The sequence below is a fragment of the Drosophila teissieri genome, chromosome 2R (assembly GCF_016746235.2).
Source record: "Drosophila teissieri strain GT53w chromosome 2R, Prin_Dtei_1.1, whole genome shotgun sequence".
NCBI lineage: Eukaryota > Metazoa > Arthropoda > Insecta > Diptera > Drosophilidae > Drosophila > Drosophila teissieri.
Genome location: NC_053030.1, coordinates 20,242,077 through 20,262,702, shown reverse-complemented (window position 1 = coordinate 20,262,702; position 20,626 = coordinate 20,242,077). Strand labels below are relative to the sequence as shown.

General features: G+C 45.1%; 1 protein-coding gene across 1 annotated transcript; it reads left to right on the top strand.

Moving 5' to 3' along the window:
- The first annotated feature begins 12,622 nt into the window (after positions 1-12,622).
- Positions 12,623-14,061, top strand: LOC122614512. Its single transcript, XM_043789076.1, is given in 3 exon segments — positions 12,623-12,769; positions 12,772-12,967; positions 13,931-14,061. Coding segments are annotated over 3 exon segments (474 nt in total).
- Positions 14,062-20,626: the final 6,565 nt, after the last annotated feature.

Sequence of the window (20,626 nt, the reverse complement as noted above, 5' to 3'; positions counted from 1 at the left end):
GGCGTTCAGCGCTGCCAATTTGGTTATGGCCAAGTTAACCAAAACCATAGGTTCTAACCCAATACAATAAGTACTTTTTTGAAAATCGAACCATTTCTGAGCTTTCAGAAGAACATCTGCTTAGCTCTGGACACCTTTTATAAATCAATCTTATATTCATTTAAAAACTGACTATTTCCATAGCACTGACTTTCGTTTAGCAGCATTTGGAGTACCAAAACGATCGTTGTCTCCAAATAGTTGGCATCACTATCGGCGATTCTCGAGCGCTTCCTTGGCTCTTTGAGTGTCGAGTATGCAAATGTCCCTATCCATTGCCATTCCCAATCCCATTCCATGGACAACCACTGCACTCTGCAGCCCATCGAGGAGCTTTTGTTCTTTTCATTTTTATTTACTTGCTGCTGCTGATCGATTTTGTTCACATCACTTGTTTGCTGTTGGTTTGCGCTGAACTTTCAATTGTTCTCGGATCGATAAAGTGGTACATGTGTAGGGCCAGACACTCCAGTGTATCTGTATATATATCTGTATATGTCTAGATATAAGTGTGTAAGGTCTGAGCCTTGTTCAGTTGACAAATTCTCGTTGAGCTCTAGCGGATTCGTGTCTGCGTCGAGAGTTTTAATTAATTCAAATGCAATTCGAACTTCGTGGCGAGTGATGTTGGGCTGATTGAAGCTGAAGGCCAGCACGTGAGTGGAGCCACTGTTACTTTTCAACCACCTCCCTCCTCAATTTTTTCTGGCAGATGCACTGCGTCACAGGTGCACTGAAAAAATATGAGTCTCTCATGTCATAATAAGATATTTCATTTATCTAATATAATCCAAAATCACAACTTTTACAAACAGTCTTCTTTTACTAAACCCTTGTCATTTCTAAATAAAACTGTATTAAATGGTATGAAGAGTATATTTTTTTCCAGTGCACTCCACACAAGCAAGCAGACAAAGCTGCAGACGGACGTTCATTCAGTAAACGTAAACGTTTGTGATTTGTAACGATTGTGCAGTACATAAATCAGTCATGGATTTATTGCAAGAAATGAAATTCGCCGGCTGCTCCTCAACAGCTTCGTCTTGGTCTTCTTCGCCATCTTCATCTTCGTCTTCGTCTGCAGTCTTCGCTCTGCGCTCTTCACTCTTCACAGTCGAGTCTTCGGTGTGGAGTCTTCAGTGTGGAGTCTTCAATGTGGAGTCTTCAGTCTCCGGATTGGTGAACGTTTGCAGCGGTCGTGAGTGGCGCTGCGTGTGGGTCGCATAAATTTCACGCTTTGCGCAGGCGCTGCCACAAATCGATGTTCTCTTTTGTTGTTGTGTGCCCCACACCCCGCCCCCGCGTACCGCCACAGCCCCTCGCCAACGAGCTGTAGTCGAGCGCGGTTTTATGAGTCACGGCGCGGTCTATGCTCGTGATTTTATTAGTGGTGCCAATTTATTGGTGTCCAAAACAAACACATATATTTAAAACGCTAAAAATAGCATGGCAATAGATTGTAATAAAACCACAAACATTAAAGTGGCCTATTAAAAAAAAAAAACATGTTTTGTGGACCTAATCAGAAAAGGCGTAAAAAAGTTATATTACATTAAACAATTAAACAATTTACGGTTGACTACCTAAAAAACGTAGTAATATGTACGTAATGAGAATGGTTATGGGATTGTGAGACAAATCAAATGGACAAATCGGTATAATAAACCGAAACAACTGCAAATGGCTTATTTAATATATTAGGCGAAATGGTACGACTATAAAATTTGCACAATATCATCTCCCATCTGCAGTAAACAAGCCAGTTAAGCCGCACTGCATTAGCAGGGATTCTGGCGTAGCTGTTGCAACTTGCAACTTGCAACCAGGAAGTGGGGTGGACCATAACCGTGGCCCAAGCTGGTCATGAGCCGATTGGCCAGGCCCTAACTGCTGCTGCCCTGCAGCGGGTGACCATTAGGACGTGGCTTACTCACGAGTCTCAGGTTTTAGAGGAGCTGCCGCTCCAGCGCCGACATCACCCTTGGAGCGCTTGGACACGCAATGCCGCTAATTGTCTACTAAATGCCAAGCCGGACTGAAACACTCAAATGCCCAAATGCCGAGTCCCGTCCCGAGCCATGGTCCAATCCCAATCCCAATCCCAATCCCAGTCCGGCTGAAACCGAAACCGAAGCCGAAGCCGAGGACAGTCCCAACGAATTTATGTGCACTTCGCATTTGCAATCATATCAGATTGCATGACAGTTCTCAATTACTTTTGGCCAAACAAAACGATTTCAATTGCGAAATCGACGGAAAATGAAATTTTGTTACGTGGAACGTCAAAAAGCGATTTGCTGGGAAATTATGTAAATAGATGGAAATTTTACTTTTAAACCTCCTTTTGGTTAAATACTAATCAATATATATTCTGTATTTTAAAAGATTGGCATTCTCATGTGAGTAAAAGAAAGTTATATTCTCGTAATAAAATACAATAAATAAGTCTAAGCTTGTCTGAAAATAAGACATTGTGATCAAAATAGAATATATTCTGAGTTTTGCCCAACTAATTTGCAAAAAGCTTAGCTAAACATATGTAAATTTGAGTTTGGTCAAAAGTCATTCCTAGGTTCTTCGCATCTCATTCGAAGGAAATAAATCAGTGGAGCTAATTTACATTCAAGGCTGATTCCGTGATTAATGGACCGCTTTGTCCATATGCATATGGGATGTGGCATATGGCATATGGCTCTGTTTAGCGATAAGTTCGGCATTCCAGCCTAAGCATTCAATTAAAAGACTATACTTTACCGATCTTTAAGGAGCTCCGCCTCCGACAACCTGCCGTTTCTGCGCCAGACTAATCCTTAAGCGGGTTCGATGCACTTTCGATTTCCCTTCTTCTGGTTTCCTTTTTTTCTGGGGTCCGTCTAACCGTTTGGCGGGCTCGGTACCGTTAGCTTTTGGCCCGAATCGAAAACTACAATGTATAATTTATGGCCTGCAGACTTGGCCTAATCCCTGGCCTAATCGTCTTTGCCCTGGCTTCTCCCTGCCCACACGAACGATAGGGTCCACTCACCTCACCTCTCCCCTCATTTCATCTTCACTTCTCTCCTCCACTCTTAGCTCATCTGGTCGGCCGACATTTTACTTTCTTGGCCCGGCTTTTGGCGCTTTATTTTGCTTTCGTTTTACCTCGCTCTGTGTTTCGTTTCATTTTCTGCCTTCATAATTTATTATCGCCTCAAAAGCATCTCAATTATGGCTCCTGGCCAGACATGAAACCATCGATGCGCGGCTCGTATCAGTGGGGAATACTACAAGCTGCTGGCTGCTGCTGCTGCTGCTGCTATCTGCTATCTGCATTCGTTTTCTTAATCTGCCGGCGCAATTACAAAACTCTTACAAAACCTTATTCAATTAAATTCGCATGATGCTGTCGCGAGCGGCGTGTAAATGCTACCCGCTGACCAAGTTCGAGATTTGGCAACAGTTTATCCGAGTGAAGAATCGGGCGAGATAAAGACAATGCTACATTCTACACTGGAACAAGCAAGAGGTAGTTAATAATTTATTAAAAAAATGTTAAAGCAGAAATATTACAAATCTATTGGGTTAGTTGGAAGCACAAATCATATTTACTTTCATTTAAAAGTTACCCTATAACAGAATCATTTTAGATAAACTTGCGAAACTAACAGAGCTATATTATAAGGCATCAGTAGTTTGTTTTCCGTGTATCCTGCAAAGGGGCGGAGGAGGCGTGGCCGGGAGCTTACACACAGAGGCGGCTTCAATTTCATCCGCGCAATCGTGATGTGCTTTTGATTGCCCCAAGCCGAGCAGCCATGATCGTTGCCGCCCCCCTCAAAACCTAAAAAAAAGAAATACAAATCGCTGCCATTGTTGTCAGCTCCTCTGGTGTTCTTTCCACCTCTTATAGGGACTGCCATTAGGTCTGCGCACACTTTTACTTTCGGAATCCGCCATTGGGGGGTTTTTCCATGCGTATATCCAGCCAACTACCGCCGGAACTATAAATTCGAGTGGTGCGTCATTAGTGTCCCTCCATCCCTCCATCGGGATTATCGCAGACAAATTGTCGTCATGTCTCGGCAACGCAACGAGGGATGCATTTCAATTTATTTCGGTTTTCGGCTATCGCAGGTGGGGCCTACGCAGAATGAATGAGTGCCTTGTGGCAGGTGCCGCATATTTTGAATTGTTTTCAGCTTTGCCGCTGGCTGATTTATGCATTTTTCTCTTCAAAACTCAAAACTCAACAATTCATTAGTTGTCAGTGGGCTGAATGAGCAACAAGTGGGTATGCCTCATGGCATAACTCTGGTGCTTGTCTGGCCAACTAGATACCTCTTAAAAAATCAACAGTATGTGTGATTCTCTTAGGTGAAGCGATATTTGTATCCAATACCTCTTGCCTAGTATTCCCTTGGCCATTTTCAAGCGGTATCCGCAATAGGAACTACTCTTGAAGATGAAGTCGAAAGGTGGCCCATTATGACATTAGATATTCCAGGCAGAAACGCTTTGCCTAGCCGGTGACATTTATTGTTGTTTTCCTGTTTGGGCGAACTGGACAACAAAGACATACCTCCACATACATAACTCATTCGCGAGTGAAGGCGATGACAAACGGCTTCCATTTCCTCATTATCGATTGATATCTCGATACTCTCCGACTGCCCAAATTCGCTGAGGGACAAGTTCGACTCTTATTTCGACTGGTGATTGAGGAGTTGAAGAGGCTGGGATGTACATATGTACATATACAAGTATATCTGACAGAAGTATGCGAAAACTGCAAAATTCGTGTATTTCGTTTCATCAGCGGTAAACGGTCCAAAGAGAACGAGGATTTCGGTGACTGAAATGCGCTAATTACACGCACTCGGCAATCGTTAATTGAAGTTGTCAAGCGGGGCATGCCACCAAATATGCGCCGCAATGCCAATGCCAAACGATGCCCCGGCCTCAGATCAGATTCGCGGGAAATCAAAAGCGCATGGGGAAATGGAGAAGGACAGACTTCTGGTAGCTTCTGGACATGGATACAATGTTGCTGCCCCCAATTATCCGAATTGAGCGAATTGAGCTAAAACCAACGAAAATGCTGCCGACCAGCGAATGGCGCCATTAATTATCGCAAAAAGGGATGCATTTCTTCATAATTAACGCGGGTGAATGACACACCAAAGGCAGCTGTATGTCCAGTCCATATCCACTGCAGTCGGTAGTGTCCAGTGCTCGAAGTGCACCCAGTGCACCAAGTGCTCCTCCATTAGTCGGAGTGATGCAGCGGCTAATAGAGAAACATTACTCATTCCCAGCTGGATATCGTCGACTTCGCAGCGTGTCTAGTCGTAGTTCTGCGGTGGATCGAGGTCCGAACCGAGGCAAATAGGGATCCAGGGAGGGGCAGGCATGCAATTGAGAAATTTATTAAAAATCATTTTCATTAATTTGGTTATTTATGCCCAGGATCAAACATTCAATTAGGCTGATGTTATAAATCTCGTATTCATTTTTCACATGCTACAACCACACACGGTCCCTATAAATCACCAAGCCAGTGCACAGACCACTGGCATTGCGCAGATGTCGCGCACTGTGCCCAGCATCTAGACTTCCTGCGGCTCACGCACATTTGCAGTTGCAGTTGCAGTCGAGATGCGACAGCAAATTAAGGTATACCTACAACTATTTAGTATCCAAAAGTTACCCATATAAAGATATGCCTTCGATTTTTGGTTATTTATTTATTGACTGGCGGAAAAGTCAAGCGAAAGGTTAAAAGTGAAATACCTCCCGCTGACTTGTAACAATGTCAAAATGCTTTATGATTCGATTTTTAGCTTGGCAATTTTTTATTGGATTTGTGGTTTATTTTCATGGTTATTGTTTTTACTGTCATGTTGTTGGGCACGAAAAAACGAGAGTAGCGAGATGCACAAAAGACGATAAATGCAATAAAAAGGTTAAATCACAATTTGTTAGGTTTCCGAACGAGGCTTGAATGCTCTAATGGGTCAGTTGCCTTTCTTACTGAGTTTACGATAGATAAAAAGAAATAATAAAGGAATTTGTATAGTATCCTATGTATTATTTTAAGGTTTATCTCTTGAGATACATTACATACATCATTTCTTAATTGAGGCTTAAGTGTATAGATATTATATTTAAAGTAAATTCTATATAATTAGTTGTAGTATTTACCCAGCTGCAGATAGTGCAGCATTTCTCGCGAAACCCACGTACTTGGCTCCCCATAGCCCCCGGCAAATAATCGAAGACAACATAAAATATATTGACAACGGCAGATCAGTTAACGAATGGGGCAAGCGGCAACAACGAAGCCAAACAAATTTGGGACATTTGTTGAACCTTCGAGTTGACCCGCTTGGGTAAAAGCTGCAGCCAGACCACAAGGAGCCCAAATTAAATCAGTGCCTCAGCTGCAGCAGGAAGCCGGCCAAAAAAGCCGGAAAGCTAAAAACTGAAGCTGAAGCTGACGCCCGACCATGGCTTATCGCCAGTGCATCGACTTCGGGTGGGCAGACCAGATCGGGGAGATCTCGCGAGGAATGGGGTAGGAGGAGGAGGCGAATTCGCTCACATGGCTAGATCAGAAAAGTGAAGCCGGCTGGCTGCCTTGGCCTGGCCTGGCCAACGCGGTGGCAACATCATCAAAAGCTCAACCGAAGTGGGGCGTGGCGCAGCCTTGTCAGCACGATCAAGCCTCCAATCGGTGGCTTGTGCAATGAGCTCTATATAAATGTTATTTTCCATGTAATAAATTGCATAGAAAACATAAATTTAATTTATAACGCCCCGCTGCCGTCGCCGCAGTCTTGGCAATTAAGACGTCACCTAATGGGCGCGTGCGAGAGCGAGCGAGAGAGAGCAATAGCACTGACAACATGGCGTTCGATAATCGCTGTCCCGCTCCTCCTGCGAAACAATTAATGGCGCCCGAACAGTGCACTTTTCGCACTCTCACATTTGTCAAGTGCAGGCGAGGAGGGCAAAGTTGCGCCCTCGGCCATCTGACGGCTCTTCATCAGGACATTCCACTGAGCAAGCAGCCCATGAAACTCAAAACTAAAAGGTACAGAATTTCAGTTGTTTGCTACCAATAAGCCATGTAAAATCCATAGAACTACACTTAGTTATAGGACTATTTAGTCTACGATAAAAGTATTGCGGTATTTCTCTCAGTGCCGCTTGGCTGGCTTTGTTTGGTTAGCAGACCTTTCCTTCAAAACCATAGCGTTCTGCGCATGCGCGCACTCATATTCCTTGTACTGCTGTTTACTTACGTATATTTGCGCTTGGGCTCGCATTTGTGTTTGTATTTGTATTTGTATTTGTCCTCGAAGCAAACTGTGAATGCGCACGCTCCGCGTTGATTGATGGCATTCATTTGCCACTCGGACAGGGCTACATTAATATCAACAGCGGCAGCCCCACCAGCCCATCTTCAGACGCGACTTCGTCCTTCCCCGCCCACTGCACAACACAATCATCATCCCGATGGGCGTTACAGTTGTCCAAAGGGTGTGTGAGTGGGGGTGGGGTCGTGGTCGGGGTTGGAGTTGGGGTTGGGCTTGGGGGCAGGCATTGCAAGGCTTTGTGTGACTATGACTATGCGCCGGCCAGAGTGTTTGTTTAGCTATCCACGATCCCAGATCAGGCGCAAGTCCATCTTGAAGTGATGGAGTAACCAATTGGTTGAATTCCAGGAATTTCATTTGCATTTATATATTTGTTTATACTTCAACTTAATCATACATTGTAATATAATTTTATATAAATATTTATAAAATCAAGCTTCAGTATTGTTTCCATATTACCCGCTGCCACATACTCCTGCACATATGTGCACATCTCACTCGATCCACATCGTGCTGGCCTCCATCTTCATCTCCGTCGCCGGCGCAGGCCACAATCATTACTCACTCGCGCTAATCCCAGAGACTCCATTCCATTCCGCTGCGACCAAGAAAAATCACATGAGCGGCATTTAAAGATTTGGGGCGAGTGGCTCAGTTGGGGCAAATGGGAAAAGCTGCAACACCAGCAACACCAGCAAACTGCAACTTCAGAATTTGCAGCCACACAGCGGCAACGGCAACGGCAACTGGCGATAAGCAGCTCGGGAAAACTGAGAAGCCGCAATGGCAATTGAGTTGTTCGCCAGCTGGGCCATCTGGCTTTGACTTTCGGCTCAAAGGAGCAACTGGCCAACTGAGGAGCAACTGCAACTGAGCAACTGATCAACTGCAACTGCAACCGCTGATGATGTTGCTGCTCCTTGCTGCTCCTAAGCATGTGCCGGCCGTAATGGCGATGCATTTATTAAAGGCTTTTGTGCGTGCGGGCTCTTTCCCTGCTCCCCTGCTCCCCCGTTCCCCTGCTCCCCTCGTATCTCCTTGCTTCCCTTGAAAGCTTCCCGCTGGTCGGGTCCGCTCACTTGCTTAATCCATAAATGGAAATTAATGGCTGGCATAAGTGTGTGTGTAGATCCGCTGAGCCTCTCAACTTGGCTAATGGCGCTGGCTAACGGTACTGCCTGAGTGCCACTGCATTTGCATTTGGGCCTGCAAAAATATTAAGACATAAATGTCATCAACAATGATACCAAAAGCAGGGGCGTAGGGGCAGGCTGCGCAGGCGTGGGCAAAGGCTGCGTGGGAGTACGAATTAATGCGATTAAACTTAGATTATTGTTATAAAGAAAATTTGTTTGAAATAGAATTATCTCTTACAAAAGCTCAAAAACTAAACAGAAATAAAAATTTGAAAAACACGACAACATTTAGTATCCATACTTTTAGATATGCAAAGCAATTTAACTTTCTGAGAAATGAGAAGCTCCATTTTCCGAATATATTGATTTCCGAACGGACGATTATTAGTGAATGCTAAGCCATAAGTGGGGAAAACCGAATAATCAAATCAAAATGTGGCAAGCAGATAAACGCCCACTGGCCATAAGGAACCGACTAGGAATCCTTTTTCTTGGATCATTTAGATGGCCGGTCCGCAGAACGTATAAAAAATGATACCACAATTTATGGGCGACATCTAATGGCGTACAGATGCAACTTAGTTGGCGGATTTGCAGCATCTGCTGCATGCAACGCAATGCAACAGCCACAGCAACAGCAACTACATCGGCATCGGCAGCGAGTCTCATAAAACATAATCAAGTTCACATTCAGAGGGTCTCAGACGACCGACTGGAACCGGGCGACAATGGCAGACCACATCCTGCCTAGACGTTCCTACAATCCTACGCCCTCTGCCGGGAACTGCAGGCTTTGCACCTCTATCTCCGGCTCTATGCAAGATTAATTTCCAGCCATATTGTCATATTCTGGCCATTGCAGCTGTCGCAGACGGCGGGGCATATAAGTTTTATAAGCGTTTTGACTCCATTAACTCTCCGCAGCAAGCTAATTTCCATAACTTTTGCGTGGCGTTGTGGAAGCAGCCTAATTTATCAAAGTGCTAAGTGCGGTGGGGTGTGTATTAATTGTCAGCCATTTGGCATTCGGCAATTGGCAATCGATGAAGAGGGGCGGCTACGTGGGCGTAGGCGTGGCAGAGCCGCGTGGGAAGTGTTGAGTGCTCCATTTGGAATGCGACGATCTTAATGGAGGTCTAATTGAAAACTCTCTCTGCGGATCATTAATTGGGGCCTCAGCCATCGAATGGAGGTTAAGAGTTAGGAGAATTGCTCATAAAAGCCATTGGGCCCGAACCGGTTCACTCGGCTAAAAACTAAATTGTTTTGAGGGCAATTTATGTAAATTTTCGTCTTGTGTTGCCTTGTAACATTTCCATAAGTATTTCGTTTGTTTGCTCGAAAAACACTTTTCTTGCGCCCCTCAGCCAAGTTCGTTGCCTAAGTCTTTTGTTTGTCCGCCGGCCGAGGAGACCACACACACATACACGCTTCGAAAGGCATTGATTTCACTCAATGCACTTACCCAGGGCCTGAAAATGAAACAAGCCCGTTAACAATTTGCACAAAACCTTTGCGGCACCAAGGGGGTGGGGAAAATGCACGTAAACAAACCATGCAAAGGGCGGGGTGGAAGGGGTGCCTGTTCGCATTCAATAAATAAAATGTCAAAACAATAATGAAATGAATTATGGGCGCGCATCAGACCGAAGTTGGAGAAGCTGCATCTTGAGGCAGGGCGGTGGCGGCGGCGGCGGCGGCGTGGGCCTCCATTTGCAGTTGGAGCCTGGCCTTTGGAGCATCGGGCAATTTCTGGACGCTCTTTTATTTATTGATTTCGTGCGTATGCACAATCAGAGGCTCGTTTGGCCCGGCCCTGCGGCATTCTGCACTCCCGAGCTCGTAGCTCGTAATGAAACAGAGTGGCTTATCCGTGGCCTGCTAACGCCGGCGGAACGCAATCAAAACTTTCGCTGCCAACGCCAAAGTCAGAGCCAAAAAGCCAACTCAACCGACTGAGCCAAGCAACTGAATCAACCAACTCAGCAAGCAAACCAAAAAAAAAGAAAAAAATGCAATTATTTCGATAAAAATGACCGTTTACTGTCGTTTTGTGGATATTGGGAGCCAATTTATGTGCCCCTCCACTCAGGTGGGAGGGAAGTTCAGGGCAGGCAAACATGAAGCATAATTTTGTGGAATATGTACGATTCGCCAGGGTCTTTCCTTTATTTTTGCCATTTAAACTGGGTCAAGGAAGCGATTCGATTCGATTCGACTCAGAAAATATGTATTGTTGGCTAAATGTTTGGATGCTTTGAAATAAACAAAGAGAAATGCAAGGCAAAAAAAAAAGGGTTTCTTTTCTTGGTTATTTTGTGGATGAAACTTGTATCAATAAAATATAAGATTATAGCTTAATACTTGAAATTGTTGTGGAGACAAAGTTGGTAATTAATTTGTTGTTCAACTCGCGAGAAATGGGAGAGTCTGTCTTGTAATATGGTTCATTGTGTAAGATTCCCGTTTTCGTTTGATTTTAAGTTATAATAAAACCCATAGTAATACATTGGTAGTAAGGAGGCGAGCAAATCACTCTATTGTTTGGCATTTGGAGTCAAACAGCTGTGGATCATCGGGGATTTCCGCTTTTATTGATAGTTATCGCATAATCAATGGCAACCATAATCAAAGCCAAATTGATATTCTCGAAAGTTAACGATGGACAATAAAACACCCAGCTTCATAACTATGCCCATAAAAAGTTGATTTGATTTTTGTGTCAATTTAATGCCATAGCCAAGACAACGGATTCGTTGTAGTTATCGTTGACTCGTGTTTCGGACATTCATTTTAACCGATTATTATGTGGATTTTGGGAGATGATTTATGCGTTCCGATTTTTATGGTGCACTTAAGTGTTGGCCACTTAGCCATTTTCATCGTTTTTTTTTTGTTTGTGGGCGAGGGGCGTTACCGCAGCGACAAATAAGGCATAGCATTTGAAACGCCCAAGAGCAAAGCGGTCTTTTTTTGGAAATATGCTCATAATTTTAGTACATTTTGCATGTGGCCGATGTTTCTCGGCAAATTCCCCATTAAAAGTGCCAGCTACGAATCAGCCGAAAATAAAGTATAAGTATGTATATCGCCTCTGACCACGCATGCATATATAATATTAACGACGGCGTGGTATGGCATCGTATCGATACAAAGTTACTGGTTTCTGTGGCCCTAGGGCTCTCCAGCTCCAGCAGTCCAGGCAGCAGCGGCGTTCTGATCGTGTAACGCTTATTTGGATCAAGATAAAAATTGTGTATGATCGGAAATCAGTTTGACAACAAAATGCTTTATGTGCGCAATTCTTAACGCTGCAATTTAACAAAACGGCACATTAAGCCACAGGGGCTGCAGAGGGGGGGTGGGTGCAGATGGTGCAATGGCTGGGTAACCCACTTTCCTCCATTGGCGAGCGGTAACGTCCGCGGCATGCTAATAAGGGCGGCGCATACTTTTCACCCGGGCGAAAGTCAATAAAGATGAACGGCTCATGCCGCCCCCACACCCCACGCCCCGCTACCCGCAACCCTTAACTGCCCCATCTCACCGCCGAAATCGTTCATCACAAGCGCTGCGGACGATCGGCATCCGCAGCATCTACACATCATGCAGTTGTCTCCACTGAGTAGCTGCACTGAGAGAAATGACTTGGCTGCTCAAGTTTACAACTCCTTGTTAATAAGAGAATTAATTGCAAAAGAAGTCATAGTTTACACAGTTTATATTTTTCCATTGGAAACATATTTTTAAAAAATTTAAGAGGGTAAGTAACAATATTCTCGCTTTACATCTAAGCCAGGCTTAAATAAACAAAACGAGATACTGCATTTAAATATATCCATATGTGATTATTTTGAATAAATCATTTTTTTGTGGGTTATTCATATTATCATATCTGATCTAGTTATTACAAATTGGCTGTCAGCATAAAAATCGATCAGAAAAGTGCATGCCAATATAAGTTGTTTACTAACGCAGTGGCGTTGGCAAGGTGAACAAGAACTGCTCTCTCCACTTTTTCTCTCAGTGAAGGACCTTGCGCTGACTTTGACTTCGGCCTCGGCCTGTCCATATCTGCAACGTCGATCAATGCAAATTTCTGAGCTGATCAAACTGGCCAAGAGCAGCGGCAGCAGCAGCAGCCTACGCAGCGGCAGCGGCTCAAGAATTATTATTAAATTCGATATAAATAATATTCGCAACCGCTGCAGCTCGATGGTGCCCCCTTCCCCCCCACCCCCGCACGATCCCCTCGGCTGGACAGTCTGCTGATTAATAAAAGACGGCTGCCGTGGCAGAAGTTCCGAGATGGCCCGCGGTGCTTAAAAATTCTGAGGCATCTGTCAAGTCGAGCGAAGGTGAAGGTTTCGCACAGGCGCAGCAGGACCTGGTCTGCAAATCTGCAGATCTTCAGATCTGGGTATCCACATACACGTATCCCCACATGTGTGTATATAGATAGTATTCAATGGTGTATATGGGTATATGGGTGTGCAATGGCGATGTGGGGATCGCGAACTCACAAACGCTTTGCATACGTGCGTGTATGTGACAGTCGCATAATAACGCTTCAATTAAGCCCAAGCGATTCTCTGACACGATTTTCCTTTGTGCGCGCTGGCCAAAAACTCCACTGGCCGAGCCGATGCATATCAATAAGATCTGACGTCAATTTTGATAAGCGAACGCATATTATTATTGTTATTATTAGCCATATATACGCCCCCCATCTGCAGTGCCAGCGTCCCCCGCCTCCCCTCGTAATAATCAGCGGCATGGCAGTGGGGCACTGAGGGGTGGGAAGTGGGGTGAGGGGGTCTGTAAATCCCTTCGAGCATTTTGTCGGGTAGCTGACCGCGTGGAGCGGAGCGACGGAACGACGGATATCTGGCATATCGACATATGCCAGCGAAAGATGAAATTCCTGGGAGCATCCACACAGTGCCGCGAATAAAATAAGAATTATGCTTAAATTATGCAAGGTCCGACAATTTACAAAGTGATCGAGCCCCAGTCCTTTTTTTTTGGAACCCCGCAGTTGCCCCCTGATCCTCGTTACATGGTGAATGGCTGCGGAGCAGGAGGACCAGGGATGCGAAACCTGGGAATCGCGATGGCCAAAACATCAGAAATTCAGCCAACTCGATGATAATCATGATTTTTGTGTTTGTCGCAGAACTTGCAAACAAATCAGTCATTCATCACAAAATGTTGGAATTATTTAATAAAGTTACTATAAACATGTTAACATTAATTTGCATATATACGAAAAATATTAAAGACAGTGATTTGACTTGCTTGGGAGCCCTGAATTTTGCACAATGTACATACGATCGATTTGTGGAATAGATAAAACGTTGACGTTTTGATCGATATTTATGATTCCTTCGCATGAAGAGCTACTTAATGGGGCTGTGGCTGTGGCTGGGGCAGCCAGGAAAACCTATGTCCTGGAGCCCAACTGGATGGCAGACAGAAGCCTGGCCAGCGCAAGGGAGTTGCAGCAGCGGGAGTGCTGTGTGATTTAGGATTTCATTTGTTAGTTGGAGGCCAAAACAATTTGTTGCCCGTTGCCTGTTGCCAAGCTGCCCCTTTGCCACTCTGCCCCATTCCATTTCACGTGGCATGTCTTTTTTTTGTTCCTTTCAAGGGCCCCGGACTTTTTTGTGGCGCATCCTGATCCGCTGCACTCTCCGAATACATTTGTAGTAATCACGTGTTATCGCCGCATTTGGACATTTTAAAAGGTCATAACTTAAAACCTTATCGGACGGACGGAGCGGCGGAACGGAACGGAAAGAAAGAGACGCCCAGCGACTGCGAGTTCGAGTTCGAGTTTTGACTTCGAGTGCGACATGCGACATGCAATGCAATCCAAAGCGAATAAAAAAAAATAAGCAAAAAACGAAACGAAACTCACTCGGCGAGAGACATCCAAAAGTAGCCGAAATTGAGCTGAAGGATAACACGAAATGCCAGCGGAGACAGCGGCGTTCCAGCACGCAAATTGCGGGCCAGGCGAGGGGGGCGGTGGGGTGGGTTGGATTGGTCCAAGTCAAGTGGTGGCCCAAGGGGTGGGGCCGCCATTACATTCCATTGAGCGCACTGCGATAATGAGCCCCCAACACACACTCAAAAAAAATTATTCGGTTTCATAGGCAAAATAATGAGTACAAGTGGCCAAGTAAGTCGCATTGTATAGTATTTTATTTGCCTAAAAATGGTAGAATAAAAAGTAGCTACTGCTGTGATTTTTCTCAGTGCACTCACGCACACACCCCACCAGCGTCGCAGGACACACTTTCTGGCGACTTGTGGTGCGCTAAAAGCGAAATGATAAGCTGACAGCTCCGGAGTAAGTAGGCGACCGACCTTAGCCTCCTCCGCGAACCGACCGCCCGTCCGCCCAACTGCCCGCTCCCCTCCCCTCCCTTCTCCACTCCACTCCCTTTTGGCGACGCCGGCCTTTTATGATAGCTGCGGGGGGGCAGCCCGCGCAACTGAATGGCCAATGAATCTCTGACTCTGGAATTGCGAGCGCAGATGACTCACAGACACACGCGAGTGATGGGACTCGCATTAGAGCGTAATTCCCAAAACGATATGGCATTTTCAAACTTGGCCCATTCAAACTTGGCCAGCAGCAAGTTTAGTGCTTAACGCGGAATTGGTTTTTTTGATCCTCTAACATTTTTGGGGCCATCAAAGTTTTATTGTGCATTAAAATAAATATTTATAGGATGATAATTTTCATCAGAAGTATAATTCGCTCTTTTATAATTAAATCTTGTTATGATCAAACCTTTTTTCAGAGAAACAGAAATACAGAATTCTGCAGACTTTTATATTGGCTGGGAATACATTTATTCGCTCAATGGAAATAAATATTTTTGGATCTTTGGTTCTCTGAATCTCAACTTAAAAGCAAGCGCCGTATTAAAAATATAAGTTTTAAGAGTTATAAAAAACATTTTCTAATTACATTTTTAGAGTCCAAAATCAGACTTTAAAATCATTTACTATCTGAAATGTCATTTTCCCTTCTAGTGCCAGAGACACTCAAAGCAAGACCCTTGATTATCCCGCCAGACATCTGCTCCAGTCTGATATTGATATGCATTCGAATGCATGCATCCATATGGCGACTTTCGCCAGCGGCACAAGTCCTTTCCCTTGGATCGATGAGCCGTGTAAATGGGATTCTCTATTTCAGAGCGATAAGTCGGGAATGCCTGCCTTCTGGCTCGGATATCAAAGTAATTACGTTGCTGGGCCAGAAAAGAGAAATGCCTGGTTGTTCATTGTTACCAATTTTTATGGAGAAATGAGATACCCAAAGGTACGATCCGATTATCATCTAGTTCTACCCCGACCTCTGAACTCTGCACTTTGTGTGTGTGTATGAGTGTGTGTTGACATTCCCCGCTTTTCCCATTTCTTGTGACAATTTCTACGAAAACTCAATGCAAACACAAACATATCGTCCCTAGATGATGCCTAAACACTCCCATTCAATGACAAACGTTAAATTTACGACAATGCCCATTCGAGCAGGTAAAGAACTCAGGTGAATGGGCGCACTGGTGGAAGGTCTATGGTTTTTCCTCTTTTGGAGCTGGAGGAGGAGGAGGAGGAGGGGCAGATGGCTATCGGACCGCAGTCGAAGTCGGCACAGATGACTCATCAAATTAGCGTCCAGGGCGCGGGCGATAAGCGTCCATGCGAAGGATTAGGAGAGTGGATGAAAGGAGAGTTCGATTGTTCGAAACTGTTCCCGAAATGTGCTCATATCATTTTACAAACAACAGTCTGGAAACCACTCGACGAGACTGCCACAGTATTGTAATTTCCACGGGCTGGGAAATTCCCGGGTCTCGGTCTTGGGACCACCCTCACTGGCAGGGAAACATTGTTGACCGATTATTAATTGCCAGATACTTCATACTTAGTTAATTGGACTGATAAATCTCATGTTATTACAACCACTTTCTATTGTAAATTAATTAAGTCGATTGATATGTTAATAAGTAACAACAATTCCCATATTTTATGAAACATGTTTAATGTATATTCTCTGTTCAATTTGATGGTTTCCAATATTTCGGTACAGTCTGGTACCTCTTTCTCCCCATGAATGCGCTGCAGTGCTTACAGTTATGTCTCGCAATTATCCGTTCAATTTGCACAGGAAGCTTTTGTCGCAAAGTCGCGTTCGCGATAATCCGACAGCAAAATATGCGAACGTTAATTACGCTTTTGGCGAACCTCTTACGCACTTCGATGCTGCGATGCTTGGATGCTGGGATGTTGGGATACTTGGATACTGAGATGCAGATGGTCCTGCTCCTGCCCCTGTAACTTGCCACTTGCCACCACTTGGTAGCAACTTGGTGGCTGACAACGATGCCTGACGGCAGATAATGCTGATCGCATGAATGATGGAAGGATTCGAGCGGGAATACGAGTTCTGTGATCGATTAGGGAGCCAATCCAGAATGCAGAACCCCGAGCCAGCTTGATTGAAAGCTTGCAAATTGTTTGAAGCATCTGGGATCTGTGCGGAGTGGCATCCAAATGGATGCACTTATAGGCGGTGTCATTGGCCCGACTCGAGTCGAGCAGTGCAGCCACCCAGGTGGTTGAATGGTTGGCTGTATGTGTATGTGGATAGTTCGGATCGTATGGGATCGAATGGGATCGGAGTTGCCCCTCACTGCGCATGCCACCATTTGTCTTGACCCCAAAGCTCGAACCCCTGAACGCCGAAGTGCTGCATGTGGCGTTACTTTCGTTTCTGATTAATTTGAGCTAATTTGTTAAGTAATAACCGATGCAGACGCAGGCAGACCCTTACGTGCAGCAAACGAAGTTGTAAAAATAATATAAAAACAGTTTGAAACGCAGCCCAGTGATCTTCTTCATTGGGTCCCCAGCGATTTATTAACACTTAAACGCGCTGCGCTCCGTTTCGATCAGATTGGACACCCTTTGCGTAGGAGCTGCGTCCAAAGTAGGGCGCCAAATTGTGCACGTCCCGGTCTGCGGGCAACTCCCCGAATCCCCCAATCCCCGAATCCCCAGTCCCCAACTCCGATCCCTGATCCCATCGCTCTCACCTTTTTTTTCGAGTGGAGTGGAGTGCAGTTAAGCGGGTTTAGTATTTCGATTATTGACTGCAACGAGCAGCGGGTGGCGGATCATGTTGGTCGTCTTTAGGTGGAAATAAAGATGGAAATGGATTCGGTCCCCGAGTCCCTGCTTAATTGACAGCACCCAAGCAGGTCACTGCGAACAGAGATGTGAGAGCCAATTGCTGTTGGGCAACAGGAGAAATCTTTCTTTTGTGGCTGGCTCATCCCCAATCTCCACTTTGAACATACTGCAAGCTGTTGTTCCTTTGGAATTTGGTTTTATGAAGATTAGGTTATTTTTCGGGGAATTAACTTTTAACATTTTCTATTCAAATTTATGTACGTTTTTATGGTCTATATAAGTGGGAAGCAAAATCGCAGCCATTACATAGCGCCATATTAGTGTCAATTAATTTATGAGTGAAACAAGATAAGTGCTTGGGAAATGGGTACCTTTCAGCGGAGCTGGAAGCTCCACTACCCAATGTGCCATGTCCGATTCCTAATTCACATGTCACGTTCATGTTCACGTTCCACGGCCAGTGGAATCAGAAGATTGGAGTTGGAGTTGCGGTTTTTCGGTTGCGCTTGCCGTCGCTGAAGATTTGCGATAAACGGCGAGAACATGGTTACAAGTCTCTCCTCGGCCAGAGTTGGACTCGGAGTTGGAGCTGAAGTTGGAGCTGTAGACGGAGTTGGAGCTGGAGTTGAAGATGGAGTTGCAGATGGTAAACAAAGACGAGTAGCGCTGACTGATCGGCCGACACGGGGACCGACGGAGCGGTTTACACTCATAAAATTAAATCAACAGCAATTTTATAATTTGGCGCATTAAATCAACTGTGGGCCGAGCCCAATAACCATTTCCATCTAGGCTGCCAACTGCGGCCAAGAGCTGGAAACCCACTGCGGCCACGTACCACATAATCGGGCGCGTGCAATCTTAATGGATAAATTATTGGGAGACGAGATCCCCCCGCTCCAGCTCCCTGGACTTCCAGTGGCCGTCTCGGTTTCACTGGGGCTCCATCCTTTCCGCCTAACAACAATTGGCGCTGCTGCCCTCGTTATGTCATAATCGCATTTTAACTTAACGGACTGCATTTCATAATAGGCGGTAATTAATTTGCCTAGTGGCAGGTGCCAAGCGGATTCGAGAATGCTCCAGTTCCTGCCACAAATCACGGAGTATCCTGGCGTATCTAAGGGTGGAAATTAAAAATGCAGGCATATTCTTAAATAATTTCTATCGTTCAAGTAATTGCATTCCGTAGTAGCCATTAAACCTTTTATGGCATAACGAAGACATAACAATATTGGGTGGCCAGCCACCAGATAAATCCCTATATAATGACTGGTAAATGTACAGAAGTGGAAGATAAGAACATACCAATCAGTGGGCCTAGACTATAATTGCCGGCATATAGGGACACGCAATTTGTGTATGGCTGCGCCAATCTGTTTGGCCCAACCTCAAGTGGTCAAGTGCCCAAGTGCATTCCCCATGGATGCAGCTGCTCCTTGGGCTCCTGTCAATTGGCTGGAGCATCGGGCTTCTGGCTGAGGAGTCGCGCCCAGCAATTAACACCCGCAAATCTGTGCGGCTTCCAGCACGCCCTCGACTTTTATTTGCCCAAATGGATAACCTCTAATTTGGCGAGGCTTTTTATTGCCTTTGCCTTCCCCCAGATCCCCAAGATTCCCCAGATCCCCAGACCAGACTGTATCTGCCTCGAGTTCCCCCCTCGGACATCCGACCATGTGCCATCGAGAGCCATCGCATGTTCCACTTAATGACACAGAGAACTCAGCATTTCAGTTTCGTTTGTTGGTTTGCTCTGTGATTTTGTTTGCCGGCTTCTTTTTTACATTTCGTTTTTTTTTTGTGTGTTTTTTGTGTTTTTTTGCTGATCCCGGCCGGTTATTGGGCCATTTAACGCCTTTTACGCTGAGCAGTCCGAAAATTGCCATTTTCATTTCATCCAAATGAGGTGTTTCAAATGATTCGTTTGCATTGCCGGGCTCTTCAATTAGCCGCACGCAATCGCAGAGTCAGGTGTCAAATGACCGCCCCTTAAATGCGAACCCAAAAAAATCACTTTACGTGAATTTCATTGAGGAGCACTCATAACTCACGCAGTTAAGAATAAAGAGTGAGCCTTTATGTTGCTAAGTATGCATTATTCCCATCGCTTAGCTAAATCTCCAAACGAGTATGGGTATCATTTTTATTGCCAACCAAACAGGCCGTAATCCGCGACCCTCTTCTTTAAGTCACCACCCTCAAAAGCCGGCTATGTAGCTTAATTAATTACCTCAACTTATTTGACAGCCCTGAGCCGAGGCAACTATAAATAATAAAAGATTTTTAATAAATCATTGGGCGCACTGCAAGCGAGGACATGGACATGCTCCTCGACATGGACAATCCAGTGCACTCCGAAACCCTTACCTGCCCCTGATCCTTCAGCTAGTGAAGTTGCATGCGTTTGATAAGCGGACATGGGCTGCAAGGAAAATAGCTTAATACGCGCCACCAGCTGGCTGCGAATCCGCACCAGATATATGGGGACATTGGGGCGGCGGCAGGAGGAAGACGCCGGAGCTGCTGGTTTGGTATTTATAGTCGAAAAAATGGCCCAAAGGCCGAAATACTCGTACGCAAAAATAAATATCGCAGGATGCCCCTCGTCCTGCTGCCTGCGTCACCTTCCGCAGTCGACCAATCGAAACCTCATCTACATCGAGGCACGCACGATTCATGCACTGAAAAAAATAGGTATTCTAAAATTAGAAATTAAGATGTTGCTTCAGCCATTTTAACCTCGCTAGCTTTACGCAGCAGCCAGTTTTTTGTTATTCATTTAACAAAAAAGTTGTTAAGAGAAGCTCCTTCGCGTTTCTCCCAGTGCAAGGCTCATAGGAGCCCTAGATGCAGTTCGTAATTACGAACCTGAAACGC